At 45.8% G+C, this 20179-nt stretch overlaps 1 protein-coding gene across 2 annotated transcripts in view; it reads left to right on the plus strand.

Moving 5' to 3' along the window:
• The first annotated feature begins 2957 nt into the window (after positions 1-2957).
• The window catches only part of SIL1 (SIL1 nucleotide exchange factor), a 301233-nt gene continuing 284011 nt past the window's right edge, over positions 2958-20179 (plus strand). The window contains exon 1 of one of the 2 annotated variants that reach the window (XM_082621616.1): positions 2958-3039. Coding sequence is in view for 1 of the 2 variants with exons in the window: in XM_082621614.1 (XP_082477740.1) it covers positions 2974-2993 (20 nt within the window). In the remaining variant the exon portion in view is untranslated. The remainder of the gene's footprint in view (positions 3040-20179) is intronic. The other variant, XM_082621614.1, reaches the window with a different exon arrangement.

Raw genomic sequence — 20179 nt, forward strand, 5'->3', positions numbered from 1 at the left:
GCGCGTCTGGAGCCTGTGCTCCACAATGAGAGAGGCCGCGATAGTTAGAGGCCCGCGCACCGCGATGAAGAGTGGCCCCCACTTGCCACAGCTAGAGAAAGCCCTCGCAAAGAAACGAAGACGCAACACAGCAAAAATAAATAAATTAATTAATAAACTCCTACCCCCAACATCTTAAAAAAAAAAAAAACCGACATATTACAGGCTATTCACAATGAACATCTGAGGTATTCACACAAAGCACCCAACATTTAGCTAAAAGAATCCTTTTAAGGCAAAGCCAATTGATAGAACAAAACTAGCTTTGATAAATAACTCCTCTGCCTCCCAACATCCTCACCAGTTCCTTCTGTAGAACTAAGATATCACTTTTCACAGAAAGCAGCAACTAAGTCAGCCCTATTGGACAACCTCCAGCATCACCCTGAGTGATAAGTGATTGCCTAGAACTGAGAAGCATCTCTTTTTTTTAGAAAATTAGCATTCTAAAACAATATCACTACAAAGGGGACTCAGTATCTACTGCTCCAAAGAGACAACAAGTCTGCCTACTCCTGAAAATCAGTAAGATATCAACAAAAATATACTGTCAACCTAAAGCATAAATTATTATCATTGTAGCTAGACCTAGTATCTAGAGCCCCCTCAATGAATTGATATTTTTATATTCTATTAATGAACTAAAGAATGCCCAGGGAATTCCCTGGCGGTCCAGTGGTTAAGACTGCACTTTCACTGCTGAGGGCCCGGGTTCAAACCCTGGTTGGGGAACTAAGATCCCACAAGCCGTGCAGTGCAGCAAAAAAAAAAAAAAAAAAACCCACCATAATTTTAAAGCAGATTCACATCTATGTTTCCTTGTAAGGCATGGCATTCTCACAGATAACTACAGCTATCCTTCTACAAAGGGTTTATCCTGACTAGCTCTGTACTGTGGGGGAGTGGGAGCTATGAAATCTGCAAAAATCCCATTGACTTCCACCCTCTATAAGGCGCCCCTCTTTTGTGTGTGTCTGCGCACACTTGTTTTGTTTTGTTTTGCCGGGGGTGGGGGGTGGGGTGGGGTGGGGGCGCAGCGCGGGGCATGTGGAACTTCCCCGACCAAGGATCTATCCCGTGCGGTGGAAGCTTGGAGTCTTAACCACTGGACCACCAGGAAAGTCCTATAAGGCCCCTTTTGAGCACTTGGTAGACTCAAAAAATAAAAGCCCAACTTTTCCTCTCTACTTATATATCCCTCCATTGCCTTTGTTCTGTTTCCAAGGCATGATTCAAGGAACTTCATACTAGCCAAACCTGTCGGACCAGAACCATTCTCCATGTTAGGTTTCTCCTTGCAAAGGCATGCTCTTGCAGATTTAACCTTAATGGAAAAGCAAATATGCTGGCATCCTGGTATAGTTAACAACATAGTTGGCATGAACCAGGCCCAGAATGCCAACCAGCTATATTGGCTGCTGTTCTCCCAGCAGTGTAACACTTGCCTAGGTACATGGAAACCTAGGCAGCTGCCTACAGCTGGGGCCAAAGGTAGGCTAATGGAGTTGCACTCACCTGGCGCTGCATCTTCCCAAAGTCCACAGCTGGCCCCTCTGCAATCAAAGCACTCCAGGTTAGAGTCAGCCAACAGTTAGTGAACACTTGTGTGTGGAGTTCAAGACCCCTACCCTCAAAACTCTGTAACTTGGTGAGGCCTGAGCCACAGAAACAATAGCAGGAAATAAAACAAATAGCTTTCCCTTGGTTAGCTTTATTGTCATATGTCATTTGTACCTGCATACCACAGCAGTTCAACAGTAGCAAATTAATGGTCTCATCAAGTATCAAATTAATGGCTCTGTCACTTAACACCCAAGTGGCAGTGGTCAAGTAACTTAACCTCTGTACCTCAGTCTCCTCATTTGTAGAATGGGGGTGTTGATAATAGTACCCGGGGTGGTTGGGAGATTTAAATGGAATATAAATTAAGCCCATAGGATAATATCTGCTATAGACTGATAACTCAGTAACACTTGTTATCAGGAGCTACATTCCAGGCAAGGAGATAAATACTGGTGAGTAGAAGGGAAAGTTATCCTGGGAGAGCAGTGAAAATTGGAGAGGCTGGTTAAAACTAGATTGAGAAGGGCCTCAATTATGTGACCTCTTGAAGAACCATAAAACAGCATCTTAAAAAATGATTGGATGCAGTAATCGGTGTGAAAGGAACTGGAGGCAGTTAGGTTGCCATTCCTGCCAACGACCCCAACTACTGGTTGAAAACAATAACCGAAATATTTGCAAAATGTTAATAAACATTCCTACACACTCACCCTTATAATTTATCTTATATATATAAAGTGAGAGTATCTAAGACCATACTTTTTTCCAGCCATCCTCTAATTTCACTCCTAAACGCCTCCAAACAATTTAGAGGAAAAGGAAAATAGAGGGGGCTTATTGTCCAGGTCTAAAAACGAATCCAAAAATAGCCTGTCCCTTTCAGGGGCTCGGGTTGAAGGGACTGACCGAGCTCCACCCGAACACGTGTTCCTCAGAAACCTTCCCAAGTCCCTGGCCCTGGTGCCTGGGGACCGAGACTCTCCGAGACCGGCTCTAGGGAACTCTCCAGGGACAGTAGGGATGGTAGGAAACAGGGGGCGACTCTGGGGGTACGATCCCCCAGCATCTCTTCAACATGCCCTCCGAACCTGGGGTCACGAGGGAACGAACCCCAATTTCGTCCCGTGCCAAGGAAGAAGCCTCCCCACAACTGCCTCTCGCCCCTGGCTGGTAAACCTCCAAGGACTCTCTCCCCTATTTGCCCTTACTCACCAGCACGTGTCCGGAGCTCGGCGGGGACACTGCAGCTCGGGTAGAGTCCGCAGGGGAAAGGGCAGCCGGGAGCCGAGGGGAGCCCCGCCCCGGGGCGGCTACTGGGCGGGCCCTCAGCGGGCGGGGCCCAGAAACCCCGCCCAGGAAAGAGTTAGAAAAATGGGAGAGCTGTGGCAGAGGTGAGCATACTCTCTTTTTCAGGAACTAGACCCCAGAAGAGAAAAGGTAGGAATCCGAACAAGCGTTACAATTATGACACCCATCCCATTTGTAACTTACGCATGCAAAGGGCGCTGGGTGTGGGACTGCTTAAGAGAAAACTTGGTGTGTCCTAGCGGGGCGGTGCTTCCCGCCTGCCCACACCGAGCGCCGCGGGTTCCTCTCACACGTGTGGCGTCTTTCGGTTGCCGCAAGCTCAGCCCACGCTTTTTCCACCTCCCACGCAGATCCTCTTTCTGGCTTTCTTCAGCAGTTCTGTCACTCGGCTAACGGATCGCCTGCCCACACAGGTCACCTTGGCCTTTGGGATCTCTCCAGGAGGTTTTCGGCTAGATTATGCTAGTCACTCCAGCCTAACCTGCGGGACCATCCCTGCGGCCCTGCAGTGGGATCCTTAGCTGAGCTGCAGCAACTAAAGAGTACTTTCTCTGCCAGACTTGCCTTTCACCGTGGCACAATAGCCAAAGAGGCCATATTTTGCCCACCAGGTTGCCAGCATTTCTTTTGAACACTAAACCTTCCCCCACTACCTGGAGTCAATATGATTCTCTCCTGCTGAACATTTGGTGAAGCTGAGGACTAGAAGGGCAAGGCCCAGCAGCAGTAATTCCAAAATCCATTCCATAATTCTCAAAATTCTAAAGCCACTTCGTTCCTATAGCTCCAGCATCCTACTGGCTCTGCTGATCTATTGCACCTGGCACCTTCGTCAGGTGAACCCCTGGGAGTCAGCCAATGCCCTTATCTGCCAACATGTTTTATTATCTATTTCCTCGGGTATTTCATAACAACAACAACAAAATGTGCTTCCTGTACACCCCCACACTTCCAGACCTCTGCTGAGAAAGCCCAGAGTCCTACATTGATTCCAGGAAAAGACTTTAGGCCCTAAGGACACAGAGCCACTGAAGTGGCAAGCACAAATCCTCCCCAGTTTTGATGGAATTGGACACAGGCTCTGGTAGGAAAAAGGCTTACATAAATACAATAATTAAAAACGTCACATGATCAGTGCTGGGCTGGTAGGCAGGAGCTCTGCTTTGCAGTTAAATAGGAAAGTGGCTGAAGACTGCTGCCATAATCAATGCCTGCATCCAGCTGCCACAGTGCGTTCATAAAGGAGGGTTATGAGAGCTATAAAACCAGGCAGATGGGGTGGATAATTGTCCTGCGGAGCTCTGCTAAAGGAGAAATTGCATTGGCATCTCATATATTTTGCTTTCTTCTGTTCCAAACACACAAAATGGAGAAGGCAGAGCTACCCGAGGATTCATGAAAAGGAAGGATGAGGTTTGTGTGAATGTGTGCATGTGTGCTTTCAGAGCAAAGACAGGAAGTAATTGAGAATAGGGAGATACCAGGGCCTTTGAGGAGAGAGGGACCAAATAACCTGGAGACAACTGGTTTCACAGATCAGTCCAGGGAGAAGGCAGGATGGAGGGAAGGCCAGACATCAGCAAGACTGAGAGATGTGCCATGTTCTCATGTGATATTGAAAATGTGGTCACCTTTTTTAGCTAGCTAGTGTGTCCTTTGAAGGAAAACCTAGATTATGATTTCTTCATTTCTCAGTTAAAAAATCCTTTATAGTCAACCTTCTTAATCTCCATCCTTTTAAATTCTGAATTCATTTTGGCGAGTTGACTTATATGGTCTTTTATTTATAATATCAACTACTTTTTTACCTTTTTGTTTGTTTCTTATTCTTGCAAAGACAAAATTGTTAGGAATAACAAAAAAGAAAAGGGAGAATTTATAGAAAAAAAATGCAGTGAGATGAAAGGCAAAGGATTAGGGAAGGTCCATGAGCTTTGAGTTTGACCTCATAATCAAAAGCCTGGCCCCAAGGGACACTAGGTTTCCAAGCTTTTTGCCTGCCTTTCCCTTTCTCCTTCATTTATCCTCTACTTCTTGCTTCCTTACTTGATGTCTTTCAGCCCTGAGACTGCTCTTTTCCTCTCCTCCCTGGACAGGAATAACCAGTAGAGAAATATTTAATCATTTCTACAATTAATCTGCCCATCAACATTTACTGACCATCTACCATTTACCAGACCCTGTTCAGGTGCTGCATATAAAGTCAGAGGAATAGGACTTCCCTGGTGGCACAGTGGTTAAGAATCTGCCTGCCAATGCAGGGGACACGGGTTTGATCCGTGGTCCAGGAAGATCCCACATGCCGCGGAACAACTACTGAGCCTGCGCTCTAGAGCCTGTGAGCCACAACTACAGAAGCCCACGCGCCTAGAGCCTGTGCTCTGCAACAAGAGAAGGCACTGCAGTGAGAAGGTCGCGCACCACAACGAAGAGTAGCCCCCGCTTGCCGCAACTAGAGAAAGCCTGCACGCAGCAATGAAGACCCAATGCAGCCAAAAATAAATAAATTTATAAAAAATAAAATTAAATTAAAAAATAAACTCAGAGGAATAGAGATTCCTGCCTGCCTAGAGCTTACAGTCTATTGGGGAAGAAAGATAAGTAGTATAGGTATCCTTGGGCATATGTCAGGGGGCAGCTAACCTAGCCTGGGGAGTCAGGAAGAGTACTAGAGATGGCAGTATTCCTTCTGGCTGATCTTAAAGGCTTAGAGTAGAAGAGGGATCTCTCCTGCATCCCTGTACTCCTTGCTGCTGCTCTGTAATAGCTACCAAAGTTAGAGTGGGGCCCTGCAGTAGTCCTTATTTCTTTTTTAAAATTTTTATTTATTTATTTATTTATTTGGCTGCACTGGGTCTTAGCTGCGGCACATGGGATCTTCATTGTGGCGTTTGGGATCTTTAGCTGCAGCATGTGAACTCTTAGTTGCGGCATGTGGGATCTAGTTCCCTGACCAGGGACTGAACCTGGGCCGCCTGCATTGGGAGTGCAGAGTCTCAGCCACTGGACCACCAGGGAAGTCCTTATTTCTCAAAAGCGTAGTTAGATTGTCAAGGATATAGAGAAACTGGAACCCTCATACACTGCTGGTGGGAATGTAAAATGGTGCAACTGCTTTGGAAAACAGTCTGGTAGTTCTTCATATTATTAAACATAGAATTTCTTCATGGCTCAACAATTCCACTCCTAGGTATATACCCAAGAAAATGAAAATGTATGTCTACACAAAAACTTGTACACACATGTTCGTAGTAGCATTATTCATTAGAGCCAAAAATTTGAAACAACCCAAATGTCCTTTAACTGACAAATGGATAAACAAAATGTGGTATATCTATACAGTGGAATATTATTTGGCCATAAAAAGAAATGAAGTACTGATTCATGCTACAACCTACGTGAACCTTGAAAACATTATGTTAAATTAAAGAAGCCAGACCACACAGTGCTTAATTCCATTCATATGAAAGTCCAGGACAGGAAAATCTATAAAGACAGAAAGTAAATTAGGTGTTGCTTAGGTTGAGTGGGGGTGGTGAGATAGCTAAGGGTTATGGGGTTTCTTCTTTTTTTTTAAAATATTTATTTATTTATTTGGCTGCATTGGGTCTTAGTTGCGGCATGCGGGATCTTTTTGCGGCACGCGGGCTTCTCTCTAGTTGTGGTGTGCGGGCTCTAGAGCACACAGGCTTAGCTGCCCCTGGCATGTGGGATCTTAGTTCCCGGACCAGGGATCAAACCTGCGTCCCCTGCATTAGAAGGTGGATTCTTAACCACTGGACCACCAGAGAAGTCCCATGGGGAATTAATTATAACTGAGGAGAGTCAAAAGGATATCGACTACTAAACTTAAATAGAAGTTGAAATTTTTCCCCTTCATATAAGGTACTTGGTGCAGCTTCTATGTCTACAATCCATTGTGTAACTGAATTTTGAACACTCTTTTCATTTAAAGTTATTCCAGGAGGTGGGTGATTTTGCAAAGCCAACAGTTCTTTCTGTAGTCATTTCTACATTGACGCCATGATGGAACCATCCCCGCAAGGCCGGTGAAGGCAGAGGTGCAGGGGGAGGAGCTGCTGTGTTTGCGTAAAGGCGTGGGGCCCAGCATCCCATGGGGTTTCTTTTTGAGGGGATGAAAAAGTTCTAAAATCGTGGTGATGGTTGCACATATCTGTGAGTATAATAAAAACTGTTGAATCGTATACTTTAAATGGGTGAATTGTATGGTATGTGAATTATATCTCAATAAAGGTGTTAAAACAACAATAAGAAGCATACCTGGGGACCTAAAAGATCTGCAATTCTGATTAAAATTGTGGGCCTCATGGTCATTGTCAATTTTAAGGTCTAGAAAGGACTTTTTATTCTGGGTCTTGTGGCCTTTCAGAGTTCCTTCCCCGGTATACAAAGAAAATGCATTTGGGTGGCCACACCCATTAATACATCAGCACAAACAGATGCAGAGGGGTAGACTGTGCATTCTCATACTTCCCCTCCCTAACTTGACTCTCTCATAATGTTTCGGTTTAAGATTTATGGTGTACCTACTGTGTAGAAGGTATATGGAAAGATCTAGTCTGTTTTTCCAATGGTTGAAATTAAGTTGCTAATAGGCTACCCTCTATATAAACAGATAAAGCTCTTTAGAAGATAGGCAATGTGGGGACTTCCCTGGTGGGGCGTGGTTAAGAATCCACCTGCCAACGCAGGGGATGTGGGTTCGAACCCTGGTCTGGGAAGATCCCACATGCCGTGGAGCAGCTAAGCCCCTGTGCCACAACTACTGAAGCCTGCGTGCCTAGAGCCCGTGCTCCGCAACAAGGGAAGCCACTGCAATGAGAAGCCCATGCACCACAACGAAGAGTAGCCCCCGCTCGCCACAACTAGAGAAAGCCTGCCTGCAGCAACAAATATCCCACGCAGCCTAAATAAATAAATAAATAGAAGATAGGCAATGTGGTACAAAGAATAGTTGCAAAGCATCCTGGGATCCTGGGCTCCCTCTATGGCATGTAGGGAAACATCATGGTGACATCAGCTAGAGCAAGACTAATTCCCAGTCCTTGATGTTGAGCAAGTTCCAAGACTTGGCTCCTTCCTCACATGCTTCCAATCACCCCTTCATTTGGTTTCTAGACTCAATTAGTTAGTCTATTTCAATTCCACCCCCACCCCCACAGTGTCCAAATTGGCCCTCCAGTACTGAAACCATGTGCCGGAAATTCATTAAGCTGAACACATGGGAAATTACAGAGGAGATTTCACTTGTCACTTGGGCTCAAATATAGAAAGTAATTTTAAAAGGACAGTGGCAAGAGGATATTTTTATCTTGCTTGTTTGTGCTGAATTTTCTTGCTGTCTCTCATTCTCTTCCTGGCTATCTCTCCTCTTCTTTGCTTCTTCTTTAAAATAAATGTTGGCCTTTTTAATCTTCATCTTAGGTTCTCTTCTCTTGCTTTATGGAGTCTTTTGTCTGCCTTTGTCATTCATTTATTCATTCATTCAACAAATATTGAATATCTACCAGGTCCTGTGCTGGGCACTAGGAGACTACAGTGGTGAATAAGACAGACATGGTCCTTACCATTATGGAGATTACAGTCTGATGAGGCAGGTGGACATCAGGTAGATTGAGATCAGTTTTGGTCACAGGAAAACCTTGAGGGAGTTACTGGCACCTTTCTGATGCTAAGTTTAACCTGCAGTAAATGTGCATGTGAAAACAGCGCAAATCCCAGCATGTTTGTGGGGTTAAAGAAGAAACTAAATATATCAGAAGGAATGCAAGGAAATCGAAGACCCAGGTTTCTGTGTGTTATGCACAAGCCCCTGGGGTAGAGAGAACATGGATTTGACAGTCAGATGTGGATGTGATTCTGACTCCACCACTTAAATATTAGTGGTTTGACCTCTGGACCTCAGTTTCCTCACCTATAAAATGGGGGTTGTAATCACTACACTTTAGGTTGTTGTGATGATTAAATGAGATAGCATATATAAGGGACGGGGCAGGTGCCCGACATATGTTGCTTCTGTTCCCATTACCTCCTTATCCTACCTTTGAATCTCACAATTACAAAAAAAAAAAAAAATCCAGTCTCTCATTTGATGGGAAACGAGGTTCTTCAGTTGGTATTAACCAATCATATGCCCAGAGAAATTGGTTACTACAAATTGCACTATACGTGCAATTTATGATAGATTACTCCCTTATTCTGGGGTAAAGGAAAGGCAGTAAAAAAAAATGAAATCATACAAAAAGACTGAAATAAGGTATAACAAAGGACTTCCTCACCATGAGGGCTGGAAATATGAATGGATGCCTCAGAGAGCTACAGAATCTTTTCTTTCTAAGAATACCTGTTTCGACTGGGCTAGGGAAGGTCGACCTGGAGGTAAACCTGCCAACCTCTTCATGTCCCATTTAGCCTAGGGAATCTTTTCAGGAGGAACTGCTGTTCTCCTTCCTTTTCCAAGCCAGGCGTCCTCTGGGGAGATGAATGCTGCCAAGAAGGCTTATTGCTCACAAGGAAAGGAAAAATGGCAGCTGCCATTTCAGGCACTTAATAAGTACACTAAATTGAGAAGCTGCTGATTTGGTTTACCTGATTCCACCCCCCTGATAAAGAAGAGATCTCTTCAATCAGAGGTTCTTTGAAACAAAAGGAAGCCTGAGCTCCAACTGCAGAAATTGGCAGAGGCAGCACTCAAAGGGATAAGCCCGGCTCAGCAGGTGACACCAGGGTTCCTGGATTCACTCCCCCGCCCCCGCCCACAGGAAATTTCAGGTTGCCTTTGTTCTGCTGAGTTCTTTTCAAAGGGCATTATTTTAGTTGTCCTTTCCTCCTTTACCACCATTTTTCTTTCTTCTTCCTTCTTTTCCTTATTCTCGCTTTCCTTCCCTCCTCTCTCGTGCCGCCTCCATTTCGTTTTCTCCACTACCCCCTCCTCCCAATCTATATCAGCTGTGGGATCTCGTCGCCTACCCCACTGGGAGTTCGGTTCCAAAAACTTTAGAATTCCTTCTTCTAAAGTAACAGTATTATGCTGCTAACAAAGGTGCTGCTCTGTATATTTAGAGAGCAAGGTTTTTCAGAGCCTTTCATATGCTAATGAACCGTGAGTGTCCATGGGGGAGGGGGTGCTTAGAATATTGAAACCCATTTACCCAAACCTCTTGATCTTTTTTTTCCTCCACAGAGCATATCCTGGGACAGGTGGTCTTTGGAACACATTTCAGAAACAATCATAATAGCATGTGCTAGTTTTTTTTTAATTGCTGTAACATTCATCATCATTTGATTTTTACAACTACCCTATGATAGGACAGGGAAGTTATAATAGCCTCATTTTATAGATGAGTAAAACTGAGGCGCAGAGAGATTGCATGCCTTGCTCATAGAAACATAGCTAATCAGCAAGCAAAGCTAGGTCTTCTTGTTTATGGCCCTACTCTCTCTGCACTGCCTTGTACTGTGTTTAAATATAATATATATGTGACATCATAATATGGCATGAGATATACGATATAGGATCTAAAAGACATACATACTATAAGTAGTGAATTATGACATTCATTTTTTCCCCATTCAACTAAATATGTATTGCACATCTATTATGATGTGCTTATCACTATTCCAGGTGCTGGAGACAGAGCAGTGACCAAAATAGACAAAAACACAAATTCTTGCCATCATGGAGCTTACATTCTAGTGGGGGAGATAGAAGTTATGAGATAAATATGTAAAATATATTCTGTTATATATGTTACATTATATATATATATATATGCCTTATAATCATAAGGGCTAAGAATAAAAATAGAGAAAAGGATAGGCAGATGTGGGAGTTGCAGATAAGGGGTGCAGGGGGTCAAGGAAGGCTATACTGAAAAGGCTACATTTGAATAAAGACCTGAAGGAGATAAGGGAGTGACCATGCAGAGGTTTAGGAGGGTGCTCCAGCAGAGATAAAAGCAAGTTCAAAGGGCCTCAGGCAGGAGTGAGCCTAGGGTGAGGGTGAGCTCGGGAGAGGGTGGGGTGGTAGGAGATGAGGTTAGAGAGATTGAGGGGTTGGGGTCCAGATGCCAGCTCTTATAAGGAAATGAAGTGATATAATGCAGATGGTATGCCATGATACAATATTAATAATACCATGTGACAGGTCTATTATGTTGCTACATAACAAATTACCCCCAAACTTGTAGGGTTTAAAACAGCAAAAACTTATCTCACAGAGCTTCTGGGGGTTAGGAACTGGGAGCAGCTCAGCTGAGCTGGCTCAGGGTCACTCGTGAGGCTGCAGTCAGGCTGTCCACTAGGGCCTCAGTCATCTGAAGGCTTGCCTGAAGCTGGAGGATCTGCATCCAAGCTCACTCACATGGCTGCTGAAAGAATGATGACAGGGAAGAGAGTATTTGCTCTGTCCCTGAGGCCCAGCATTGGGTCTGTTCAGAGACAAAGACATGGCCTCCTGAGACCCAGGCAGGTCTCCTGCTGACTCCTGCCAGGTTCAGCTTTGGCTATGCAGCCGGAGTCAGCCAGTTTCCTAAGTTGAGCAGCAGATGGCATCGCAGCCTCAGGAGCGAGCATCCCAGACTGCTGGCAAGAGCAGCAGCACAATTAAGAACTCAGACTCCTGCTTGGCATCTGCGAGTTCCTGGGGTGGGGGCCCCTGCCTCCCCAGCTCCCAGCTCAGGAAGTTTCTGCTCTGTGCCTGCACATTGGGATATGGTCAGGCTGGTATCTCAGAGAGTAGAGCTTGGAGCCCCCAGTTAGGAAACAGATGATGAACATAGGGTCTTTTCTACGATCCTTTCTGAAAAAGATGAAAATCAGAGGTTGCTGTGCCCAGAGCTATTGTGTTTTTCCACCACCGCCTATCCCTTGCTTGTGAGGGTCTGCACAGAGTATATCCTGGTTGGGGGGCTGACAGATCCCTGGCAGAAGCCTCCTGGGATGACCAGATGGGGCCAAAGACAATTTGAGGGATCAGAGGGCTCTGGAAAGCATCTGAGGAATCCTAAAGACTCAATATTGTATCTTTTTTCTCCCTAGTGACCTGAATGAGGAGCCAAGCCCCAGAGCTTTCTCCTAGCAACACAGGGAGGGTTCAGTCCCGCAGGCCTTCTTTTTGTGCCTCAGTCTCCTTCCTTCTCTCTGTATTTCTGACTCCTCCTCCTTCACCTCTCTGTTCCACTTTTTCTCTCCTTCCTTTTTCCTCTGTCACCTCTGTCCATTGATGTCTTTCCCTTTGTGGATCTCTTTCTTTCTCTGCTCCAGGATAGCAAGGAAAGCCAGTTACCAAACTGCCCTGGCAGAGTGCCTGTGGGCACTGGGCTGCAACACCATTGCCTGTCTTTAGAGGCTTGGACCCTCTCCACTCGGTCCACCCTCCCTCATTCCCTTCCTCCCTGCGGCTGCTGCTGCTTGATGACTGGTCCCAAGAAAACCTGTAAAAAGGGAGGTCCAGAGGTCACCAAGAGCATATATCTCCTCCCTCAGAGCCTGTGCTCCTTGCTTTGTAGCTATGGAGAGGAAAGCCCTCAGGGGCTTCCCAATAAGACTGAGATCCACTCAACCTCCAGTTCACTAGTTGCCCATATATGCCACTAGAATGTGAACTTGACAGCAGGGACTGTCTATCTTGCTCACTGCTGCATCCATAGTGTCTAGTACATAGTAGATAATACATATTTTTAAAAAAACAATAATGAGAGGATGGATGGAAGGATGAATGCTATGCTCTGTATTAGGTGTTGGAGTACTAACGTGAAAGGTGCCATCCCAGTCCATAAATAGAGAGGAACACCCAGAGAAGAAGTAATCCATAATAGTAACTATGTGGATGGTGGTGGTAGAAGCTGCAGTGGGTGTCTGAGTCTGCACTGTTAAGACAGAGAAGGCTTTGTTCACTCACCACTTCAACAGTTGTTCATGGAGAACCCATTAGTACTAGACTCTGGGTTATAGCAGGGGACAAAGTAGGCCCGCAGTTGGGTCTGGGAGATATGAATAAATAAATGGGTAGTAACAAACAGGATAAATGCTGTCTTAGGGGAAATAATGGACACTGGGGGCAGAAAGCAGAGGCAACTCGCCTAGTCTGGGGGGTTCTGGAAGGCTCAGTGGTGAAGTGAGTTCAGGCCGAGACCTGCTTGAAGGGTTAGTGGAAGTCAGCTAGGGAAGGAGAAGGAAAAGAGAATTCCAGGCCAAGGGAACGTTGTGTAGGGTCGAGAGAGAGCAGGCAAGTTTCAAGAAACTGAGAAAAAGTGTCAGGAAATCTGGCTGGAGTACTAGTATGGTGGTAGGCTCAGCTGAAAGGCACGCATCTGGAGAAGTAGGTGGGAGTGGGGTGAAAGCCGCCATACCAGGTTAAGGATTATGGCTTTACCTTGAGGGCATGGGAAACCATTTAAAAGTTTTAAGAAAGGAGGTGATAAGATTAAGTTTACAGTCTAGAAAGATCACTCTGGGTACAGTATGGGAAATGGATAGTGTAGGGCCAGAGTGGCATCCTAGAAACCAGTGAGGGAGTAGTCCAGGCAAGGAATAACAGCCTGAATGGTGATGATTCAGTGGGGATAAAGGTCATGTTTGAGTCAAGACTGGGGATAATTAGGAGTTTTCCTGGAAACAAACTTGGGTGGAGGGGGTGCTGGCGTTCCTGAGAGAGAAAATGCCTGTGCAAAGATTTCAAGAACTTGTCATGTGCTGAGAAGCTTGTGTGGTTATGTATTTTTAGCTTGGGAGAGGGCATGGGGTAGGTGTTAGGAGATGAGATAGAGAGGAACTAACCTTTGCTGAAGACCCTTGGAAGCTCAGGGTGACCCCTTTTGTTAGAGTTGGGGGAAGAGGGGGAAGGTATGGCCATCCTCTCCAGATACCTGAATTATCTGGAGGCTTCCAGAGGGTCCTGGTTCATCCAGGCATCTTCAGAACAAACGTATTACCCAGAAGCTGAAGGACAAGGGCAAACAGTAACCAAGGAGGTGAAGGAGGATGTGGGAACTGGAGGAAGCAAGTGGACCAAGACAAGGAGTGGGGAAAACAGAAAAAGACTGCCTGCCAAGCACAACCAGGTAGCAAAGCTGGGTGAGATAGGCCCCATCAGAGCCTGGAACTCTCTCTTCCAGCATTCTCTAGTCTCTGGAGTCTTTTCCTGTTCTGTCTCCAGACCTCAAGACCTCCTATGGACATCTCTAATTTTTCCCCCAAAGAAGAGATTTGGAAAAGGTCAGAAAGCATGGACCAATTAGTGTAATGCTTAAGAAATGGGCTCTGCTTCTTCCTTGATTTGCAACTTTGGGCGAATCACTTACTGGAGCCATTTTCCTCACCTATGAAGTGGGGACAATAATAACGTCTACCTCCTCGATGCTGAAAGGTTGAAATGAGGTAATGTGAACAGAAAGCTTACACAGTGAAGGTTCTCAATAAATTTTTGGTGTTATTGAGATTATGATATGAGCCAAGTGGGATGTGGGGGGCCAAGGGGGTACAGAAAGAGATAGGAAGGGATGTAAGTGAGGTGGGCCGAGTAGAAGGGAAGTGAGTTCCAACCTGTACAGATTCTTCATTGGCTTCCATGGCCTATGAGACAAAATCCTCCACCAATACTGGTTCCTGCCTATCTGTCCTGCCTCATCTCCATTACTCCCAACCTCACTTAACAGACTAAACATAACACATGCTACTACCTCTGATTCCCGGAACATACCATGTTCTTCAGTGTTTACATGAGCTATTCTTCTGGAGAGAAAATGACTTCATACCAATATACCAGGAAGCTTTCAGAGACCTGGAGCACATGTTAGGAGGGGACCTAGGGTGAGTCTGTTGTGGGAGGGGCATGGGGGACTAAGGGAGGGAGGAGCAGGGAAAGATAATATGGCTCAAATAAGTGGCATTTGACAGAGTTCTTAGGTGAGGGGCAGGCAGGCTGGTAGGCATGCTTCTCTTGGTAGTGAAGCTAAGACTGGAGAAGAGGGAAAGGGGAAGGGTTTAGGGGAGTCTCAGCACATACCTGGTCTTCCAGCCCCTCCCCCATTTTCTCTTTCCTTTCTCCCTTTAGGGACCGTGTTCTCTGGGAGGGAATTGCAAGCCTGGGAGTGTTCCCCAGGACTTACTTGTTTCTGTTAGGAGATGAGGTTCCAGGACACAAAGGTCCCATTACTATACTCTGTGGAAAGTGCCTTATGAGGGCTTATGCAAAGGGCAATGGGAGCCTGTAGACACAGGTAGGTAACCCAGCCCCTGGGAAGGATTGGCAGAGGAGGGAAGAGGGGCAGCAGGGCCTCAGGGCAAAGGAGTAGATGATCAAATGCAAAAAGTTTTCCAGGCAGTGGGCACAGCTCAAAGGGAGGCAGGTTCTGCCTGGTCCCTGTGGAAGATAAACATATTCTTCATCCCTCTCCTTTCCTCCATCTCCAGAACTGAACTCTTGTGCCTCTTTCTCCCAGCCCGCCCTTAGAATCATTGGCTATTAGAGCTAAAAGAAATCTTGGTGACTTGTAGGTCATCCCAGTCTTTTGAATTTTATATTTTTTGGCTGCACCGCGAGGCATGCAGGATGTTAGTACCTCAACCAGGGATTGAACCCGTGCCCCCTGCAGTGGAAACGCGGAGTCTTAACTACTGGACCACCAGGGAAGTCCTCTTTTGAATTTAATAGGTGAGGAAACAGAGACCCAGAGAGAGGAAGAGCTTGTCTAAGGGATCTCAGTGGATGAGGAACTTGGACTCAGAAGTCAGGGTTTCGTACTCATCTCTGCTCACATTTCCCAGTGCCACATTGCCCCCCATCTTACACCCCACATCCCAGGGGCAGGGTTTTTTTTTCCAGGTGAGGACAGGGAACCCTCTATTATGCAATAATAATAACTACAACAACTATCCTTTATTGAACATTTGCTGTGTGTCAGGCACAGTTCTACATGCTGGGGACATCAACAAAACAAAGTTTCCACTCCCATGTAGCTCACATTCTGGTATAGAGACCAAGTTAAATAAACAAACTTGTTCTGTGTCAGGTGGTAAGTGCTATAAAGAAAATTAAGGCCAGAAAGGGGGTCGAATGTGACTGTAAGCAGACTATTTTAGATAGGGGCATATATTAGTTATCTATTGTTGCATAATGAATTGCTCTAAAACTTAGAGCTTTAAAACAACAACAAACATTTATTATCTTTCACGGTTTCTGAGGGTCAGGAGTGGCTTAGCTGGGCGTTTCTGGCTCAGGGTCTCTTTTGAAGGTGCAGTCAAGGTGTCAGTCAAGACCCCAGTGTCTGAAGCCTTGACTAGGGCTGAAGGATCTTCCAAGATGGTTGGCTCACAGGGCTTTGGCCGGAGGCCTCAGTTGCTCACCACATGGTCCTCACTATTTGAGTATCCCCATGGCATGGCAGTGTGTGATCCAAGAAAGAGAGCAATGAGGAAGCCACTTTTTATTCTGCAATAATTTTAGATTTACAGAAAAGTTGCAAGGATAGTACAGCGAGTTCCTGTATACACTTTACCCAGCTTCCTCTAACATTAATATCTTACATAAACATGGTGCATTTGTCAGAAATTAACATTGGTACACAACTATTAACTAAACTATAGACTTTATTCAGATTCCACCAGTTTTTCCATCAATGTCCTTTTTCTGTTCTAGGATCCAATCCAGGATGACACGTTGCGTTTAGTCATCATGTTACCTTAGTCTCCTTTGATCAGTGACAGTTTCTCAGTCTTTCTTTGTTTTTCATGACCTTGAGAATTTTGAAAAGTACTGATGAAGTGTTTTGTGGAATGTCCCTCAATTTGGGCTTGTCTGGTGTTTTCTCCTGATCAGACTAGGGTAATCATAATGCCTTTTGTGACTTTGTCTTAGCAGTCACACACTGTTATGCCATATTCTGTTTAGAAAGCAGTCACTAAGTTGGACCAACATTCAAGGCGAGGAGAATTGAGTTCTACTTCTTCAGGGAATAGTATCGGATAATTTGTAGGCATATTTTAAAATTACTACAGGGGAGTCAGGGAAGGTTTCCATTATAAAGTGACATTTGAGTAAAGATTTGAAATAAACAAGGGAGAAGGCCATGGACATATTCAGGATAAAGCTTTGTAGGCACAGGGGATAGCCAGTGCAAAGGGCCTGAGGCAGGAGTGTGTGCAGCAAAGTTTGAGGACTGTCAGGAAGCCAGTGTGGCTTACCAGAGAGAGGAAGGGGGAGAATGGTAGGGCATGAGGTCATAAAATTTGTGGCCTGGGGTTAGGGAGGTAATATAGGGCCCTGTAGAACTACAGAACTACAGAATCCTATAGTAAGGATTTTGGACTTTATGCTGAGTGAAATGGGGAGCCATTGAAGGGTTTTGAGCAGAGGAGTGACATGATTTTAAAAGGATCTGTGGCTGCTGTGTGAATAGACTATGGGTGTCAAATGAGGAAGAACTCAGTGTTCTTCTAGAAGGAGGCTCTTCCATAGTCCAGGTGAGAGATAATGCTTATTGTCTCATTTAATCCCTAACTCAAGGGCTATTATGAGGATTAAATAAGATAACATATTTAGGGTGCTTGGCACACAGTAGGTGCTAAGTATAACAAAGTCTCGAGGAACAGCAGTGTCTAGAGGGAGTGAATGAGTATCTTTGGGTCTGGACAACGTGCTGCTTTTATGGCTCTAGGGATACAAAGAAAAAAAAAACTGAGTTTTTGAGGAGCTCAGAATCCTGTGGGTTGGACATTTCTGCAGAGGTAATCCCAATTCGACTGGCCAAAATGACTTGACACGGGGGCGGCTCTGGTGGTCCTGTGAGGAATGCCTGATTTGGGGAAAGTACAAAAGGATTCATCTGACACACAACTTCTGCCTTTGCCGTCTATAGTCTACTCACTTAGAAGCCAGGCCTCAAACTCAGGGCTGTCTGAATCTTCAGGCTCACGTTCCCAACCACTCTGATATAGTGAAATGGAGTAGGACCCTATGGTCCTTTCCCCACCATGTCTTCTGCCTGCCGTTTTGTTTTTTTTTTTGTGGTACGCGGGCCTCCCACTGTCGTGGCCTCTCCCACCGCGGAGCACAGGCTCCGGACGCGCAGGCCCAGCGGCCACGGCTCACGGGCCCAGCCGCTCCGCGGCACGTGGGACCCTCGCAGACCGGGGCACGAACCTGCGTCCCCTGCATCAGCAGGCAGACCCCCAACCCCCAACTGCGCCACCAGGGAAGCCCGTGCCTGCCTTTTGTCTGTAGAAAAACTTTAGCCAAAGAATACGTTTAATCAGAGAAGTGAGAAAATGCTGAAGCAAAGGAAAACAGTCAACTAAGACCAAATAATCATAGTTTAGTCATTAAACAAAGTCAAGGACCTTTAGTTCCTCCTCAAGGGCTATAGATAATATTCTGAGCCATATCCTGGGAGCTGTCTTGCAGATACTGAAACCCCCACCAGGTGGAAGAAGTTAACTCCATCATGACCAGACTGTAGCCATGACATAAGTTGCCAAAATTCTGAGAACTTTCCCTCAAAGAAATGGGGACAAATGGACTCTGGAACTGAAGATTAACTGTACTTAAAACAATCAAGATGACACTGATCAGACCACTGCATGACCAATTTCAAGATGACTGTCAGAGCTGACTGTACTGTTTCTGCACGTAGCCCCCTCCCTCTACCTATAAAACTCTTGCCCCCTGATTGTCAGTGGTGGGGGGGATTGGCCTTTGGACAACAGGAGTCTGCCCCCTCCCACCCCTACCCCTACCCCCCGCCCCCAGTTGGCAGCCTCTGAAATAAAGCAAACTTTCCTTTCCACCAACCTTGCCTCTTTATTGGCTTTAGAGCTGTGAGCAGCCAGATCCCACTTTTGGTAACAATACGGCCAATCATGTGGTGACATGGTTCTCTACACTTAACCCATGGCCTTGCTGGTTACAGCCTCGGCAGAAGCTGCTATGCAATGGATTGAGGAGTTTTCAAAACCCAAAGAGAAGGCTTCCCTGGTGGCGCAGTGGTTGAGAGTCCGCCTGCTTATGCAGGGGACATGGGTTCGTGCCCCGGTCCGGGAGGATCCCACATGCCGCGGAGCGACTAGGCCCGTGAGCCATGGCCTCTGAGCCTGCGCGTCCGGAGCCTGTGCCCCGCAATGGGAGAGGCCACAACAGTGAGAGGCCCGTGTACCAAAAAGAAAACCCAAAGAGAGAGGGAAAGCCAGGCTTATTATTCCTCTGATTGGCATTTACTGCAAGTAACAAGTAAATAACACACATAGTGGGAGAGGAAGTAGCTATCTGTTGGTTATGGGACTTCTGTGGTTAAGGCTTTGGGGAGGCTTCTCTGGATGAGGATGTGGGAAGGTCAGTGCTGTGGACCCCTCTCCCACAGACCCACCAGCACTGGTTCAAAAAACTGCAAAAAAAACTGCCCTTTTTCTTTTTTTAAAAGTGTCTGCCCATTTTAGATGGAGAAAAGTGCCCTCTGCAGGGCACTTCCACTTGGCCTCTGAAATCACCAACTGCAATTCTTTGGATGAGCTTTCTCTCAAAGAGAAACAAAGAAGCAGGGAAGCAAAAAGAACAAGAATGAGAGTGAGACAAAGAAATTGAGGAGGATACAATTAGAGGAAGCATAATTAATCATGGGACCAGAAGAGGCAGAACATCTGAGGGAAGTTACAAAAAAGAAGACAGCTGAAGGATAGGGAGAAGAACAGGCACTTCTTCCTCACTAAAGAACGGTCAGCTGATTACAGCCCCCTCCATGTCTGCAGTGATAGAGCACCTCCAGCACCTGCCCTCAGATCCCCCTCGTCATCACCCTGCGTGGAGGGCAGGGTGGCATTCACTCCTCAGGAGCTCCTCATCCCTTTGTTCCTTCATTCCTTCAACATACAGTTAATGAGAACCTCCTTTGGGTCAGAAACTGCTCAAGATGTTTGGGATATAGATGTGAATAAGGCAATAAGCACACAAGTGAGTTAACAAGTTCATTGTAGATAGTGGTAAATTCTGTGAAGAAAATGAAATAGTAGGATGGGGTGTGTTGGGGAGGCTGCCCCAACTAGGGTGTTGTCATCTGTGCAATGGGGTTAATAACAGGACTGTTCTCACTGGGTTGCTGTGAGGATCATAGGAGTTAATACATAAAGTGCTTAGCACAGTGCCTGGCACAGAGTGAGCTGTCATCTCTTGTATCCTAATGTGGGCAGGGCCTGTTTCTCGGACAAAGTTTTGTTACTTTCGTTGGATTGTCTTTCTCTGAAGGAAAGGACTATTATC

Source organism: Mesoplodon mirus (assembly GCF_964341445.2).
Source record: "Mesoplodon mirus genome assembly, chromosome: 5".
NCBI lineage: Eukaryota > Metazoa > Chordata > Mammalia > Artiodactyla > Ziphiidae > Mesoplodon > Mesoplodon mirus.